The following is a 16,122-nucleotide window of genomic DNA, read 5'->3' as shown; positions in this document are numbered from 1 at the left end:
TCTGGTATATAGAAAGTCCTCAGTAAACGTCTCCTGTTTAAGTGAGAATTTTATTATTCATTTAATATATATTTATTGAATACTTTGTACCTCCAAGGATTCCATGTTGTTTGAAGTTATGTGCAGCCATGTGATTTGTTTGGTCAATGAAATGTGAGAAGTGACACTTGTTATTTCCAGGAGGGATCATCAACAGCCAGTGTATAGTTCACTCATATTTGGAGATTTGGGAGCATATGTCAAGAAGATGCTTCTCTCTGCGTGGTTCCCTGAATAACTTTGATGAGCTTTGCTCCCCTGCTGACTCATATTGACATGTAGCATGAGCAAAAACCAGATATGGGGGCTATTTTTACTTCGGCATAGCCTATCCTGGTCTTTCTATGCAAAAGGCATAGAAAGAGAGGTGCTCAAAGAGATTTCAGAGAAGCAGAGAGACAGGAGAATTAGGAGAATGTGTTATCACATAAGCCAAGGGAGCAAAAATTTCAAAAATAAAGAGTTAACAGTGTTAGATGTTCAGAAGATGTCAATTAAGATACATATCCATTGAGCCTTTTATTGGATGATCATTACAGCATTTTTAAAGAGCACTTTCACTCAGTGTGCCCAACTTCTATGTCCTTCAACTTTCATTGTCCCATAGTTGGGCTTCATTGTCTCTGGAGGCTCAGAGTTGTGGGCAGTTGGAGAGCAGGAGAGGATGAAATGCCATCTCCTTAGGGTATCCTTTGATTTTTCACTACTACTCATCTGGAGGCAACAATGTTGTCTCGGGAGACCACCTTCTCCCTAGAGACCTAAGAAGGACGTAAAATAAAGCAAGCGGGTGTAAAGGGATGGGAAATGCAATGCTAAAGTGGAGTCCTAAACTTATTACATTTGTCCTACTGCAGGTGACAGTCTATCACAGTAAAGGATGCGGGGAGAACCCAGCTTCAGGTCTACTTTAAAGCTCCAGTCCTAGGTTTCCTTTGAATCTCTATGGTCCTCAATGACTTATGTACCCGGTGACTCCTCCAATTCCTGCCTGTCTTTATGATCCTACCAATCTAAAGGGCTGTGTTGGCCATCTAGTGCTGCTATAACAGAAATACCACAAGTGGATGGCTTTAACAAATAGAAACTTATTTTCTCACAGTCTAGTAGGCTAGAGGTTCAAATTCAGGGCATCAGCTCCAGGGGAAGGCTTCCTCTCTCTTGGCTCTGGAGGAAGGTCCTTTTTGGCAGTCTTCCCCTGTGCATTCTGCTCCTGGTGCTTCTTTCTTGGAGGTATGAGGGCCCCACTCCCTGCTCACTTCCCTTTCCTTTTATCTCTTGTAAGATAAAAGGCAGTCTAGGCCACATCCCAGGGAAACTCCCTTTACAGTGGATCAAGGATGTGACCTTAGTAATGGTGTTACAATCCCACCCTGATCCTCTTAAAAAAAAAATTACAATCACAGAATGGAGGACAACCACATGATACTGGGAATCATAGCCTAACCAAGTTGACACATATTTTTTGGGGACACAATTCAATCCATGACAAGGGCCCAGACACATAGAAAGTACTGGACAAATATTGAAATTTTGAAGAATGCTTTTGATGCAACCCTGTACTTGCTGGTCTCCATGCCCTGCACTCTTCTGGAAATTGTATCCTTCCTGAGAAATCCCGGAGACCAATTAACACCTGCGAAACCCTGGCGGCATAGTAGTTAAGTGCTACGGCTGCTAACCAAAAGGTCAGCAGTTCGAATCTGCCAGGTGCTCCTTGGAAACTCTACTGGTCAGTTCTACTCTGTCCTATAGGGTCGCTATGAGTCGGAATCAACTTGACGGCACTGGGTTTGGTATGTCAAGGCTAGATGTGTCTGATGCCTTCTTTCTGCTATTCTAGGGGCCTATTCCAGCTCTTGTGTCATCAATTCCCTAGGAGAGTATATTCTGAACCTGCCAGGAGCTAGGTCCTAGAGAATGCTCACTCTGCCCTGGGTACTCTCTAGTTGATAGCACAGGGAAGGAAGAGGAACAAGAATGGCTGGGGAAGGCTGTGGTTGGATGTGGTTTGGAATACTCAGTGCTTGGAGGCTCTGGGTGAGGGATTTGTCTGCTCTGGGTCTGTGGAGTTAATACTGATCTAGATTTTAAGAACTTCATGCATACCCTTGACCTCTCTCCTTTTTTGAATGGCTCATCTTCCAATTGTATTAATATCCCCTGAATAGGTTTCTGAAGTGGTGGCTCTGAAGCCTAAAAGGACAATGGGAGAGATAAAGGGTCCATATTTATTTCCTTTACACTACTGCCATGGATCAAGTTGTGTTTCCCAAAATGAACTTGGCTAGGTCATGATTTCCAGTATTGTATGATTGTCTACCATTTTGTCATCTAATGTGATTTCCCTGTGTGGTGTAAATCCTATCACTATGATGTAATAAAATGGATTATTGGCAGTTATGTTGATGAGATCTACAAGATTAGACAGTGTCTTAAGTCAATCTCTTTTGAGATGTAAGGGCGAGAAGTGAGCAGAGAGACATGGGGACCTCATACCACCAAGAAAGCAGTGTTGGTAGCAGAGCGCTTCCTTTGGACCTGAAATTCCTGCACTGAGATGCTCCCAATCCAAGGGAAGACTGATGCATCACAAAGACCTTCCTCCAGAGCCAAAAGAGAGACAGCCTTCCCCTGGGGTCAGCACCCTGAATTTGGACTTCTAGCCTACTGGGCTGTGAGAGAATAAACTTCTCTTTGTTAAAGCCATCCACTTGTGGTATTTCTGTTGTAGCAGCACTAGATGACTAAGACAACTACCCTGGTCACCTCACTATGGGACAGCTGAAATTACTACACAAAACAAAGAAACAGTGTTTTCATTTACTGATTTAGCGAAAATGATGCTAATCAGGGATAACGGTGTCTTAACTGAGCAAGGGCCATATTTCTCTATAAATTCTCTCAGATTTAGTAATAGAAAGAACATGGGTTTTGAGTTAAATCTAAATTTTATTTGTGGCTCTGCCATGTGATAGCTGTGTCACTTTAGCAAGGCCCCATTTCACATCTTTAAAAAGAAAATAAAACTGTGTTCTCTTCCCTGGGTTACGAGGCATAATGCATCAAGCACTTAGCTGATTACATGAGACATGGTTGATTCTCCATGTTCATGGCTTCTCTTCCTGGACTCCCTCTATAACTCCCTCAATCCCATCCCTTATGTAGACCCCAGCTTTCCTTACTTCTGTGTCAGTGACACCCACCTCTGCACCCTCAGCCTGGACCTCTGTTTGAAATGGGTGAGGACGGTGCACACATGTCGGGCATGATTCGGGGGGTGAGGGGAAGCTGTATGAGAGGAACAAAGCAGCTCATGGGAACTGAACGGGGGCAGGTGCCGAAAGGCAAACGAGATGCAGGAGCAGCTTGTAAGAAACCACCAACTTGGTCTATCAGAGAGCTGCTGAGCACTCAGTACATGCATTAGAAAGTAATACTCTATACTTCACAGAGCAATCCTTAGACTAAATATGTTCTCTGTCTTGAATTTAAAGGCAATTTAAGATGACACAAAAAAATCCATAATAATTTGATTTTAAAAGTAGGCTTATGTTTGGAAAAAGTGCTACATCTGTTGCTTTGAGTCTTTTTAACATTGAGAATGCATTTCCCACTGTATGCATTACTAGGGTAGGAGGTCTGGGGTCCTCTGATGAATACAGACTTAGAGCAGAAGTCTATATTCTCTGTAACGTGATGCACTAAAAAGGTTAAGCCATGTTTGGTTGAGGACTGCATATAGTATCCAAAGAGGGGTTTAATGTTTATTTCATTGTAGTTTTAATTTTTAATTCTCATATTAATTTATTACCAGTAAAATGTTATAACATACTCATAATGAATTATCTGTTGAATCCATGCTGTCTCAATACGGGTTCTATAACCCCAGAATTCTGGGTCTGTTCATCCTTGACTAACTAAAGATGATGTTCTCAGACCTACAAGAATAAAGGTACCAAATGAATATGGGGAAGCCCAATGAAATACGGCAAATTCAGAAGAGGTCCACTTTCAACTGGCTGCCTTCTCAAATAATTAGGATGTCCTCATTTTCACATTTTTCTTTTTACCTAAGTGTAAACAACAGTAATTTCTTCATTAACACCTACTCTTTATCCAAACCCTCAAGCAAAAACAATGGCAAAATTGACAGGGTAATTTTTTTATATACTCTTAAAAGAAAACAGACAATAACAGTGGGTTTTGATTATTTATGGCGTTAGGGACCGGTGAACATGGCTGGATGCCCCATGAAAGAAGCTATGCACGGAATCAGAGAGCAGAGCAATTACTTTTCATTAACATCCTCTTGGGAAGCTGAGGGTGTGTCCCAGAATCAGCTTTCTGGGGCTAAAGAAATAGACAGCTACTTGTTCTAAGGCACACTTTTAGGTCAGATCAGGAACCCTGTGGGGGTAAAAGAAAAAGTTATCCCAGGTTGCTGACCCCTCTTTATTTATATCCCAGGAAAGAAAAATTATGGTGAGAACAAAGTCTTAGTCTGATTGAAAAAAAAAAAAAAAAGAACAGTTTTTCTGGGCTTCCTTCACCAATGCAGCAAAGTGTTGCTCATTTCCTGCCCTCACCCAAGGGCTGTGTTTGAAAGAGAAATTCAGGCCTTGAGACTTCTCCCCAGAATGTCCTAATTACAGTGTGCCCAGTCAGTGTCACAAGGCAGTGAAGGGAATTAATATCTGTCTGCAATCCACCCTCTGAATGTTTTTGTAGCAATCTACCCCCTGAAGAAAAACGAAGCAGAAATATTACCTGTTTTATCGAGCACCTTGTTGAACTAAAATGAAAGAAAGAGGATGTTTTCAGTCATTAAAAACACCTTAGATAATTAGATAAACTTTCCCATTCTGTCCCCAGTCGCCCTGATCCTGTCATTAGGAAATAAGACAGGGCTGGTTGGAGACTAAAAAAAAAGTTTGGAGACTAAGCCATCACTAATAACCCCCCTGCAAAAGCCTGAGTACTGAAGACCCCCTGCATCTGGCTGAGATAAGATCACATCCTGGGGATTCCTCTCTCCTTAAACACCAGCTTAGCTCCTCGGCCATCTATTTCTGTGGTCTCCAGAATTCTCAGTCCCTTATCATGGAAGATGGATGAGTGAGACAAGGGAGGTTGAGTCTCAGCCACCCCCTGATGGTCCCTTACCTTTCTTGCTTCTCTTATGCATGAAGATGCCCACTCCAAGGATGATGAATCCCAGCACAAAGCCCCCGACTCCAGTCAGCATTTTGTTTTTGGCAGAATGAGACTGTGCCTCTGGGAAGAACAGACCCTGCATCAGTCTTAGCTCCATCTGAGTACCCACTCAGGTCCTGTCTGAGATATTCGAGTGTGATGTAGAATGCTATCGTGAGGGCAGTAGTCTTTGGAGAAGGACTAAATTTGGAACCCTAAAGGACCCCTAAGTTCTAGAGCTTAGGGCGGTGACTTCATCAAGGGAACAAACACTGATTTCTGGTAGCTGCCTCTCAAAATAATTCGGGATAGTTAAAAGGCTGAGGGAAGAGGACCATTCTCATGTGTGAGGGTCATGCAGGAAGGGGCCTGAGGTCCCTATATTTTCTGACAAGAGGGGAGAACTGTGAATCCTCAGGATCCCCCAGGTCAGGGACATGCAAGTCTTCACTGCCTCCAGCTCAGAACCACAGTCAGGGTTTGTACAGGAGAAAGATGTGGTAGGCGTGACTCAGTATATAGAGACATGAGACACCATGAGCGGACCCCAAAGCCAGAGCATCCCCTGCTCTGTAGAACATGGGGCCCAGCAGAGCCATAGGGGAGTCACTCACTCCACTCCACAGTGACAGGACTGTCCAGGCTGGGGTGCTCCACATGGCAGGTGTAGACGTCGCCCTGCTGGGGGGTCATTTCCAGCATCACCAGGATCTGGAAAGTCCAGTCTCCATTACGGATCAGGTCGGTGGACACAATCCCAGCTGTTTCCTCCTGTCCATTTCGGAACCACCGGATTTCAATGCTGCCTGGATAGAAATCTGTCACGTGACAGACAAGCAGGTTGTGGTGCTGCAGGGGCCCCTTCCTGGAGGGGGACACGTTCACTTTAGGCTGGACTATAAGCACGGAACAAAAACAAACAAAAAGGCAATGGCACTTGAGGTTATTATTTCTTAGACATTTTCATTATGGAATTTACTTCTAGATATTTACAATACAAATGACTTAATTCCCCCAAAAATTCATTGCTGTTAATTCTGACCTCATAGTGACCCTACAGGACACAGGAGAGCTGCCCCCATAGGGAGTTCAAGGAGCACTGGGTGGATATGAACTGCCAACCTTTTGGTTGTCAGCCAAACTCTTAATCACTGTGCCACTAAAGTTTCCATAATCAGGCTAGTAAATAAGGGTAGTATTGAAAAAAAGACAGAAGTAGACATTCAAATGGAATATGCATGATTTTGAACTACATAATAAAGATTGAGAAGAACAGGAGAGAGATAAAGTCAGCACTCTGTGGAAGACTTAGCAAAAATTTTAACTATAAGCCAATAACTAATAGTCTTTGGACAAAGAATGTTTAACCACGTGTGAAAGTACCTATATTTTCAATGCTCTATCTTAATGAAAATAATTTGTTGAAATTTAGATATGCTTGGACAATGATATTCTTTTGGTCTATCAGTCTAATAACTTCATTTTAAAGAAAAATAAAAAGGAAGTAAAGTAAGTTTGACATGACTTATTCTTTAAATATCCTGTATATTTTCTGATTTTTCCCTTACAAAAAAACCACACAAATTTTCTGTATTTATCCCCTAACCCAATATTCTGAGCCCCTGGGTGTCTGGTTAGTAGGAATTCCAGCACTTTACCAAGTTCCTTCTCTGTAGTTATGTCTTCTCGGGTTCCTCGAGGGTTGTCACAAACAGTTAGGTATACTTGTACCTAAAGCTCTCTGTCCTTGGTGTCCTCTCTTCTCCTTATACAGCTCTGCTGCTCTTAGAATGATGTCCATACTGATGTCTACTTCCTGTGATCTCCTAACACCCAATGCAGTTACTTGTTTTTGGCCTCTGCCATCTCTAGGGGCAGAAAAGTTCCATTCACCCCTAGAGAAAGCCCATTCACAGAGATTCTCTGTCCTTAATAACTCAGTTTTTTGCTCTCTATCTCCCAGAGAACACAAATATCCTGAGGTGGGGCTGGGTCAGGTAAAAGCATAGTCTTGAACTATTCACACACCCATTGCTTCCACTGATATTTTGCCCTCTGCCCAGATTTGTCAAAACTGCCAGCCTTCTTTACGCAAAGTGATTTCCTTTTAGGGACACCTTGTGTCTCACCCTACTTCAATCACCTTTATACAGTCATAGTCCATCAGACAGTTCAACACTATCTCAATCCCAATTGTGAATTCGGTTTAAATTTGGTCCCATAGGACTTGTGGCCCCATGTAAATCAGGGGCTATCCCTGGGCACATTTTAAGATCCCAGAACATTCCACCATAGGTACTTTGCCATGAGTACACCACCGACCTCTTGGGAGCACTGGAGCTATCTAGAAGCCAGGTAGTCTCATCTCTGACCCAGCTCAAAATACGTTTCACAAAAGCAGAATATTCCTATTTACTCTAAGACCACCTCGTCTAATGCCCACAAACCATCTGCTCAATTACTTCTAGAACTTAATTGGGCATCCATATTAGAATTGCCACAACTCCCATCCCCCTTTCCTCACCCACCTTTCCATGTTCTCCCTCATTCAAATTCATGCCCTTATGACTATTTACAACAATAACAGTCTCTGACTTGATATCCCTAAATCCAGTCTTTCCTCCCCCCAACTCATTTCACACTCTTCTGAAAACTCAGCCCTGACCTTGTCATTTTCCTAGATTAAAAAAATCTTCAGTGCCTGACAACACTCACATGGCTACATGGGAATAACTAATGAGATAATTCAAATTACATGCTTTCAGACCTCGCCATCCCTTGAATCTGAATCTATGGGCAGTAGGTTTGAGGAATCTGTGCTTAAAGAAGATCTCCAGGAGATTCCGGTGAGCAGAGCTGGGCTGGGGACTCACTGGCCTAGAAGATAAACTCAAACTCTGTAGGCTGGCATCCAGAGCTCTCTGCAATCTGGAGCTGGTTATCATTAAAGACAATGGTGCCACGTACAATTTTCGTGTCCCTACAAATTACTGGTAAGGCCCTCAACAGTTTTTGCCAATCCTATTGTTAGAGTACCTCTTTCACCTAACTGGAGCCCTGGTGACAGTGGTTAAGAGCTCAGCTGCTAACCAAAAGGTCAGCAGTTCGAATCCAACAGCTACTCCTTGGAAACCCAACGGTGCAGTTCTACTCTGTCCCATAGGGTTGCTATGAGTCGGAATTGACTTCATGACATCGGATTTTTGGTTCTGGCTCACCTAATTACCTCAGCAACTTTCCTAAACACATGTCGCTCTCCTAATTCCTAATCAATTTGCCCCCCATCTCAGTCTTAGCAGATGACTTTGCCTTCTGCCTTTCTGAGAAAAAAGTGGTCAAAAGGTGTAACCTTAGACAGCTTCCACCTGCCCCACCCTTCATCTTTTCTCTTTTCTCTGTGACAAGGGTCCTTGTTTTTGTTTGGTTTCCTCAGGTTGGTGCACCTAGTCTCCCCTTCTACAAGCTAACAGGAAGAAATTAATATTCTTCTCTCCCATCCTTGAAAGGTCTTTTTGACCCTGCAGGCACCTTCACACTCAGGTTTCCTGAAAGAACAGTACAATTCAGCTCCAAAGCTACTCCGTGCCAGTGCTGGGGAATCAAACAGGAATAAAATGTTATCTCAGCCTCTGAGAAGCTTATGCTCCACCCTCATCCTCATCCCCCCTAACTTCTCACCTCCCACTCACTTCTCAGCCCACTGTGGCCCAGCTCCTGCTCTCACTGCTGCAGTCAACCTGCCCTCCTCAAGGTCTCCCTGATTCCCAAACCCACATTTCAAGTTGTATTTACATGAACTTCCTAAGTTTTCTACCACTGTCTACTGTGCCCTCTTGGTTAACCCTCTACCTCAGCTTCTGTGGCTGCTCTCTGTGTGGACTCTCCTAACACTCCTCCTTTACTTTTTGGTTGCCTTCACAGGCCTTTCTCTCTTAGCCAGCATCACAAATGTCATGGTCCTGGGATTCAGTCCTTTGTTCTCTTCTTTTCTCACTGGATTTCCTCTCCCTAGACAATCTTATCAGAGTATCTTATCCGGTCCAGACCCTTCTCCCCAGCTCCAGACCCTTTACTGTAACTGTCTATTACACAGTCCACCTGGGTGTCCCTCAAGCATCTCAAACCCAACAGACCCCAAAGCGAAGGCACTATCTTCCCTCACACGTGTTTCCTCCCTACATCGTCTATTTTGCTTGGAAGGTACCACCATCATCTTCCACAACACAAATCTGGAAGATATCCATGTCTTCTCACCTCAGTTAACCAGCTGGTCCTGCCCCCTCTCCCCTGGACAAGTACTAAGACTCCAGGCTAGTTCCCCTCCCTCATCATCCCCCGACCCAAAATCCTGCCGGCTTGACCGAAGGCTCAACTTTCGCGAGGCGGCCCCGCTCGCCCCGCGATCTCTCCGCTGACCCCACTGACCCCGCGGCCCCCGTGAGCCAGGCCCGCGGACGGAGACCCTCCCGCCGCCGCCCTTCCGCGGCCGCAGCCTCACTCACCTCTGCGCTTCAGGAGGATGGGCTCCCCTAGCTCGTAGTTGTGTCTGCACACCCTGTCCACCTCTGCCCGTCTCATCTCCACGTAGTCCTTCTGGCTGTTCCAGTACTTGGCGGTCCGCCGCCCCAGCTCCGACACCGCCACGTACTCCCCCACGTCGCTATCGAAGCGCACCAACTCCTCTCGGTTAAGGACATACTCGTGGATGTAACGCTGCGTCCCGTTAAACGCGTAGCAGTCGTGCCGTGACTGGAGCAGGTAATTCTCTGCGGAGAGAGGGCGGCGCTGAGGCGGTGGCGCTCCAAGCCCGCCCCCGGGCCCGAGGCTCTCGGCCTGAGGAGAGCGGCCGCCCCCAGGCGGAGTCTTCCCGCCTCGCCGCCCAGTGCGCCTCGCGCCGCCCTCCCGCCGGCCTCAGACCCGAAGTCGCCCTGGGCCGGCGGCATGAGAGCGCTGACCCTGCGCGCCACGGTCTCCCCGTCCGGGTGCCTCCGGGCCCAGTAGCCGTGTTTGTAGTCGTGGTGTTCCCCTCCTCTCTTTTTCTTTCTTATATTTAGTTGTACAAGTCCAAAACCAAAAAACCAAACTCAATGCCATGGAGTTGATTCATAGCGACTCTATGGGACAGAGTAGAACTGCCCCTAAGAGTTTCCAAGGAGCGCCTGGCAGATTTGAACTGCCGATCTCTTGGTTAGCAGCTCTAACACTTAACCAGTACTCCACCAGGGTTTCCTGTACAAATCCACACCCAAAACCAAACCCAACCCACTGCGGTCGAGTTGATTCCAACTCATAGCGACTCCCCAAATGAACTATGTGCCTGGAATATAAGAGGAAACTCTAAAATGTTTATTAAAAGTGTGTTTAAATAGGAAGCTCTGTTAATTCATTAAGCATAATATTACACATTTAAATACCAGGTCCACTTTATCACACAACTTCTGAGACCACATTTAATGTGTGGTGGAGCTAGGGATGTTTTCCAAATAGGACACGCACCTGCTTTTCACCATATCGGGCAAGGACTAAATTAGAGGTAGTGGGAAAGATTGAAGCCAAACCTGAGGAACCCAAAACCCCATATGAAGCTCCGCAGCCAACTCTAACCTTAAATATTGAGAAGTCTTTCTGAGGATATTATTAGGCCTGGAGTTTCCAGGAGAAAGAAGGGCTGGTTGTGGGTCATCTGGCCGCTAACTCTGTCATCACAGTGATGGCTGGAATAAATTTGGTTCATGTGGTGACTTCAGTTCTACCTCACTGCTTCATGTGCCCCCCAACCAGAAGCGGCACAACTGGTGTGACTAGCCTCAGGGACCACCATAAAAGCCTCTAGTCTACAGGTCAGTGCTAAGGCAAGATCCCAGTTCTTGGCTCAGACAGCCCACCCTGCCTCCTCTCCTGGTGCCCTGTGCCCCAGTCCCTTGAACTCCCAAACCCCTCAGACTGTCCCTTCCCACCCAACTGTCCTAGCTCTGAATGTGTGTCCTATCATTTTAATAGGTTATTCCTCACTTTCCCTCCCCATTTACCAATCAGGGAACATTTTTGTCAGTCCAGAAAAGCAATTGAAACTTTTTACAAAAGCAAGATTCCTTTTTTGTTTTCAGATGCAATGTTACCTGCAAAGTAGACGTAAACGATGAGTGTATTTTTTTTTTACAATTTAAAGTTTTCATGTTTTATGTCTGTATGAGGAGCCCTGGTGATGCAGTAGTGAAGTGCTCAGCTGCAAACCGAAAGGTCAGTGGTTGGAAAGCATCAGCTGCTCCATAGAAGAAAGATGTGGCAGTCTGATTCCCTAACGATTACAGCCTTGGAAACCCTATGGGGCAGTTCTACTCTGTCCTATAAAGTCGCTGTAAGTTGGAATGGACTCTACTGGAATGGGTTTTTTTGGGTATGTGTATATGAGAAACCTAGACTGTGTGGAACCTTTGAAGCAACTCTGAGTTGCCCAGTGCACAGTTTGAAAAGTACTGACCTAAGCAAAATCATCTCTCATTCAAAACGGGATATATTTTTAAAAATAATTGTAGGAGAATATAGTGGAGGCAGTATGATGTGAGAAAAAGAACACATTACAGGTATGGTTTCAAGTCCCAGCTGTACCACTTGTTACAATGTGATCTTGGACAAGTAACAACCTGTTTAAGTCTCCATTTCTTGAAATGTAAAATAGCAATACTACCATTTACTGCTGTGAGAATTGGATAAGTTAACTTATGTAAAGCATGTAGCATTGTATCTGACACTGCTCCGTATACGTTAGTCCCTTCCCCTTTTCAATGTATGATCTGTTTTAATATGTACAAGATTCTAAAGAAATACCTAGGATGGAGGGACCAGCTCAGCCCACAGGCTGCTAGAAAATCGCCCCCGGAGTTGCCATTCGGACCAGATCTTAGTGGTTGAAAAGCTTTTGTTGACTCTCTGCTGACTAGATCTTCCCACCTCTCATTTTTCTAATGCTTTTACTTAGGGGATAAAAATGACAAAAAGGGTAAAAATGACAAAAAGCTCAAATCTACAATGAGCTTCTCTAATAGCCAAGCTGTTATGATGGGGAGGGCTTGGGACTGTGGCCTTAACACCCTGGGATAGTGAGTTTGGTGATGAGGGAACCTCAGACATAACAGCTCATTTTTAAAGTCTGTCAGAGCTAAAAAGATGTAGCCTCCAAAAGTTTGGTTTTTTGAGCCCCCATAGGCTACATTATCACTTCATACTCATTAGGGGCCATCTCAACTAAGCTTTTCTCCTCTGGTTCCTTTAAGCTAAAGGCTGTTCTCCCTGCCTTTTCTCTTCTGTCCCTTTGAGGCTGGGAGTCAGAAAAGTGCAAAGGGAATTGTAGAAACTTCCTGCCTACTCTATCCACATTCCCCTGTGACTCCAGCTTCTCCTGCAGGTTTTTACTGAGTATTTGTTCTGGTAACCTACCCTCAATCCATTTTACATTCCTATACATTCTCATCTCATTCTTCCTACAGATCTTAGTCCACGCTTTGCCTCTCCACTACTTCCCTCTCCCACCATCACAGGCACCACTCTGCTCTCTGTTCATTCCACCTATGGGATGACCATGACTCCCACCACTGCCCATTATTCTGCAGACCAGCCCTTCCTATGAGATCCGGGCGCTGCATCCCCTCATCACCTGTTGAACATTATTCTCTATCATCCAACCTCATCTTCAGGCTCCTCCTTTCCCAGCTTCATCCCTCTCTATTTCCCAGGATTCTGAAGGCACAGGCTGCACAGCTGAGCTGTACTGCTAGTTAGTCTCCAGCACCCATTTGTGAATAACATCTGCTAGTTTCCCTCCCATTACAGCAAACTGGTCCAACTGAAAAGAGAGGGGCCTTGGGGCTTGAGGGCTGTATTCAGGAAATTCAAATGAAGACAGTGTGTCTTAGGGAAGGGCACAGAGGGGCCTAAAAGAGGTTCTAGGAAAGAAAAAGTGAGGGTTAGTGAGAAACCAAGATGATCTACTTTCTAGCCCTGCTTCTCATGGTGTTGGGTATAAATGTGGACTAGAAAGTTAAGAAGCACCCAGACAGACACAGAATCCTGGCAGTTGTAATATTCAGCTATCCACAGTGAGGCAGCAGGAGGAAGAAGTCTCTCCCTTGGTACTCCTTCCTTGGCCCTCTGGTGGCCTACCCTCAGTCCTTTTCATATATCCACAAAATCTCATTTCATTCTTCCTACAAATCTCAATCAGCCCTAAAAAAATACTCTGATCAAGTCCTGGAAAGGCTGAGAGAATGACCTTCAACAAGAATGTGGCCAGGGACTGGAACCACCGCCTGTCTCTCTACCTTCCTCCCTCTCTTGCCATCACTGTCCAAGGGGTGCAGGTTCCTGCTCTGCCCTAGAGAATGAAGGCCCTCTCCCTGAGCACTGAATTGGCCGGGTTGGCCTGAGAGCCAGGACATTTCAGCCAGTGGCTTTCTATATGAGTCCCCTCAAGGTTGTGATGCAGAAGGGAAGATGCCTGAGAGGCTGACCTCCTTCTGGAAATCGTGCTCCTCCAAATCCCAGACCTCTAGTCTCTATTTCCTACAACAGATAGCCATACTGACTCCTTGGCAGTATCTCTTCTTCCCTGCTCATTGTGCCTGTGTTCCTGAGAGAACTCTCATAGGCCGGCAGGAGAGCATCAGTGGGAGAGCCTGATTCTCTAGCTGGGAAGGAAAGACCCTGAGCTATGGCAGGCACCCCCACAACCTGTCTCAGAGTCTGGGCCATTACAGGGAAGGGGCCCTGGGAGTTGAGTCAGGCTCTTCAGGAATTGCTGCTCTGCACTTACCTGGAGTGGTCCTGCCCTGGACCTTGGGATTGCTCAGCACCATCAGTAACACTGTCTGAGCCGCTGTCCAGAGGGCCTCAGGGACCTGCAACACCATCGTGGAGCTGGAAAAGAATGGAGAGGTGGCAAGTCTTGCCTTCAGGGAAGGACTCACTAAATGGAGGCCCCTTCTGAAATATCAAAGGCCATGAACCAAAACAGTTTCTTGTGTCCCCTGAGATTGGACAAACCCCAAGAAAGGAGCCAATGAGCACTGAGCTTGATATGACTCATTATTCACTGGGCAGAAGCTTAGTATGAAAGAGCTGACAATTTAAGTGTATGATGCACTTAAGATGATAGATAGAGGGCAGTGAATCTCATTCTTGAGCAATTGGGCAGATCATGAGGGCTTGGCAGATTACATGTTTTCCTTGCTCTGAAGCAGATCTCAAATATTCTGGTGGCCCATGTATGGAAATTATCATTCCCGCCAGCCCTGTCACCCCTCATTCCCACAGAACATAGTCTGGGATGGAGCAAGTGCAATCTCACTTTGTAAAAGATCATTCGGTGGCATAATTTATAGAGAGATTAGACTACCCACCCCAAACCTCACCGTGAGCCCTGGAGGCTGTCTACCTTCCTCTGCTTAAGGGGGTGTTTAGGCTTAGCTCCCATGTGTATTCTCTTTCTCCCAGAGGTCTGTTAGTCCTGAAAGGTGCAGGAGATCCAGGGTCCTTATATAGGACTGTCATCAGGATCAGCATGGCCCAGTCCAGGGACCTTACGTATGGGAGCAAGGACATGCCAGTTGTACTACTGAGTAAGTATGTAACTTCGAGGAAATTGTTTACCTTTCTGAACTTCGATTTCTTCATCTTTGATAAGAGGACGACAAAACCTGCCTTTATAGCAACGTTCAGGAGGTCAAATGAGATAAACAGATCTGTAAATGCTTTGGAAAAGTAAAGTCCAGAGAGAATATAAACAGACCAGTAAATGAGGAAGAAAAAGAAATTTAAAAAATCATCAGAGACTCTGTCATTGCTCTTGTTTGTTGTCACTGAGTCAGTTTTGAGGCACTTCCGGGTGGTTTGAACCACCAGCCTTTCTGTTAGTAGTCCAACGCTTAACCATTTGCACCACCCAGGGACTCCTACCTCCTCCAAACCATCTGATTCTGATGTGTTTACAGTGAATACTTTCCAAACTTTCAAAGAGCGTTACTATCTGTTTTATAAACTTGTAAATGTGATCCTGTGGGACCACAAAATCTAATAAAACGTCAAACCAGCATCATTTATTAAGATAGATATGAAGATGTAAATAAAATAGTAGCATATAGAAAAAGAATTACATAGCATAAGGTGTCTGTTAAGATGAGAAATCAGTTCAGCATTGAACAGGGAAAAAGCTCAGGTTCTGCAGTAAAATTGTCTGAGTTTGATTCCTTTGTATGTCACTGACTTGCTACAGATAACCTGACAAAGTCCTTAGCCCCTCAGTGTCTCAGGTAATTTATTTTTCAAATGGACATTCATAATACTTACCTCTTAGGTTTGGGGTGAGTATTAAATGAGATAATACTTGTGAAGTACTAAAGACAGCATCTGGCACATACTAATTTGCTAATACTTATTACCTATTATTAATGTAAGGCCACCACAAAACTGCTAACCAAAGGGTCGGCAGTTCGAATCCACCAGGCGCTCCTTGAAAACTCCATGGGGCAGTTCTACTCTGTCCTATAGGGTTGCTATGAGTCGGAATCGACTCGACGGCACTGGGTTTTTTGGGTTACCACAAAACAAGAAAAATTAATAGAATGTATTTCATTATAACATTAAATTTTCTGTGACTTTATCTATGAATACCAAAGAAGTACTTCAAAGTAAAAATCTTTAAAATAAGAATATGAAAAATGATTCTTTCGTTGTGCTGATAAGCATATAAAACAAAGAATGAAAATTACACGTAATGGGAAAGCATTAGAGAAATTCCACTTAAAAACATCAAAATAAGAGTGCCCATGGTTACCATATTTAATGCTGAAATGGACATTCTTACTGACAATGAAATGAAATAGTAATTTTAAG

At 44.7% G+C, this 16,122-nt stretch overlaps 1 protein-coding gene across 7 annotated transcripts in view; it reads right to left on the bottom strand.

Annotated features, from left to right (window-relative positions):
* Positions 1-14,216, bottom strand: part of LOC100671834 (HLA class II histocompatibility antigen, DP beta 1 chain-like) — a 33,621-nt gene extending 19,405 nt beyond the window's left edge. Inside the window, exons 1-6 of one of the 7 annotated variants that reach the window (XM_064284342.1) lie at positions 14,045-14,215; positions 9,738-10,001; positions 5,850-6,131; positions 5,206-5,316; positions 4,810-4,834; positions 81-800 (exon numbers count right to left, since the gene is read on the bottom strand). In XM_064284342.1, coding sequence (XP_064140412.1) covers positions 4,815-4,834; positions 5,206-5,316; positions 5,850-6,131; positions 9,738-10,001; positions 14,045-14,141 — 774 coding nt within the window. In that variant the 5' untranslated portion in view covers positions 14,142-14,215 and the 3' untranslated portion in view covers positions 81-800; positions 4,810-4,814. The other 6 variants (XM_064284352.1, XM_064284344.1, XM_064284339.1 and 3 more) reach the window with 6 other exon arrangements.
* Positions 14,217-16,122: the final 1,906 nt, after the last annotated feature.

The sequence above is a fragment of the Loxodonta africana genome, chromosome 1, assembly GCF_030014295.1.
Source record: "Loxodonta africana isolate mLoxAfr1 chromosome 1, mLoxAfr1.hap2, whole genome shotgun sequence".
NCBI classification, from domain to species: Eukaryota; Metazoa; Chordata; class Mammalia; order Proboscidea; family Elephantidae; genus Loxodonta; species Loxodonta africana.
This window is presented reverse-complemented; position numbering and strand designations above follow the sequence as displayed.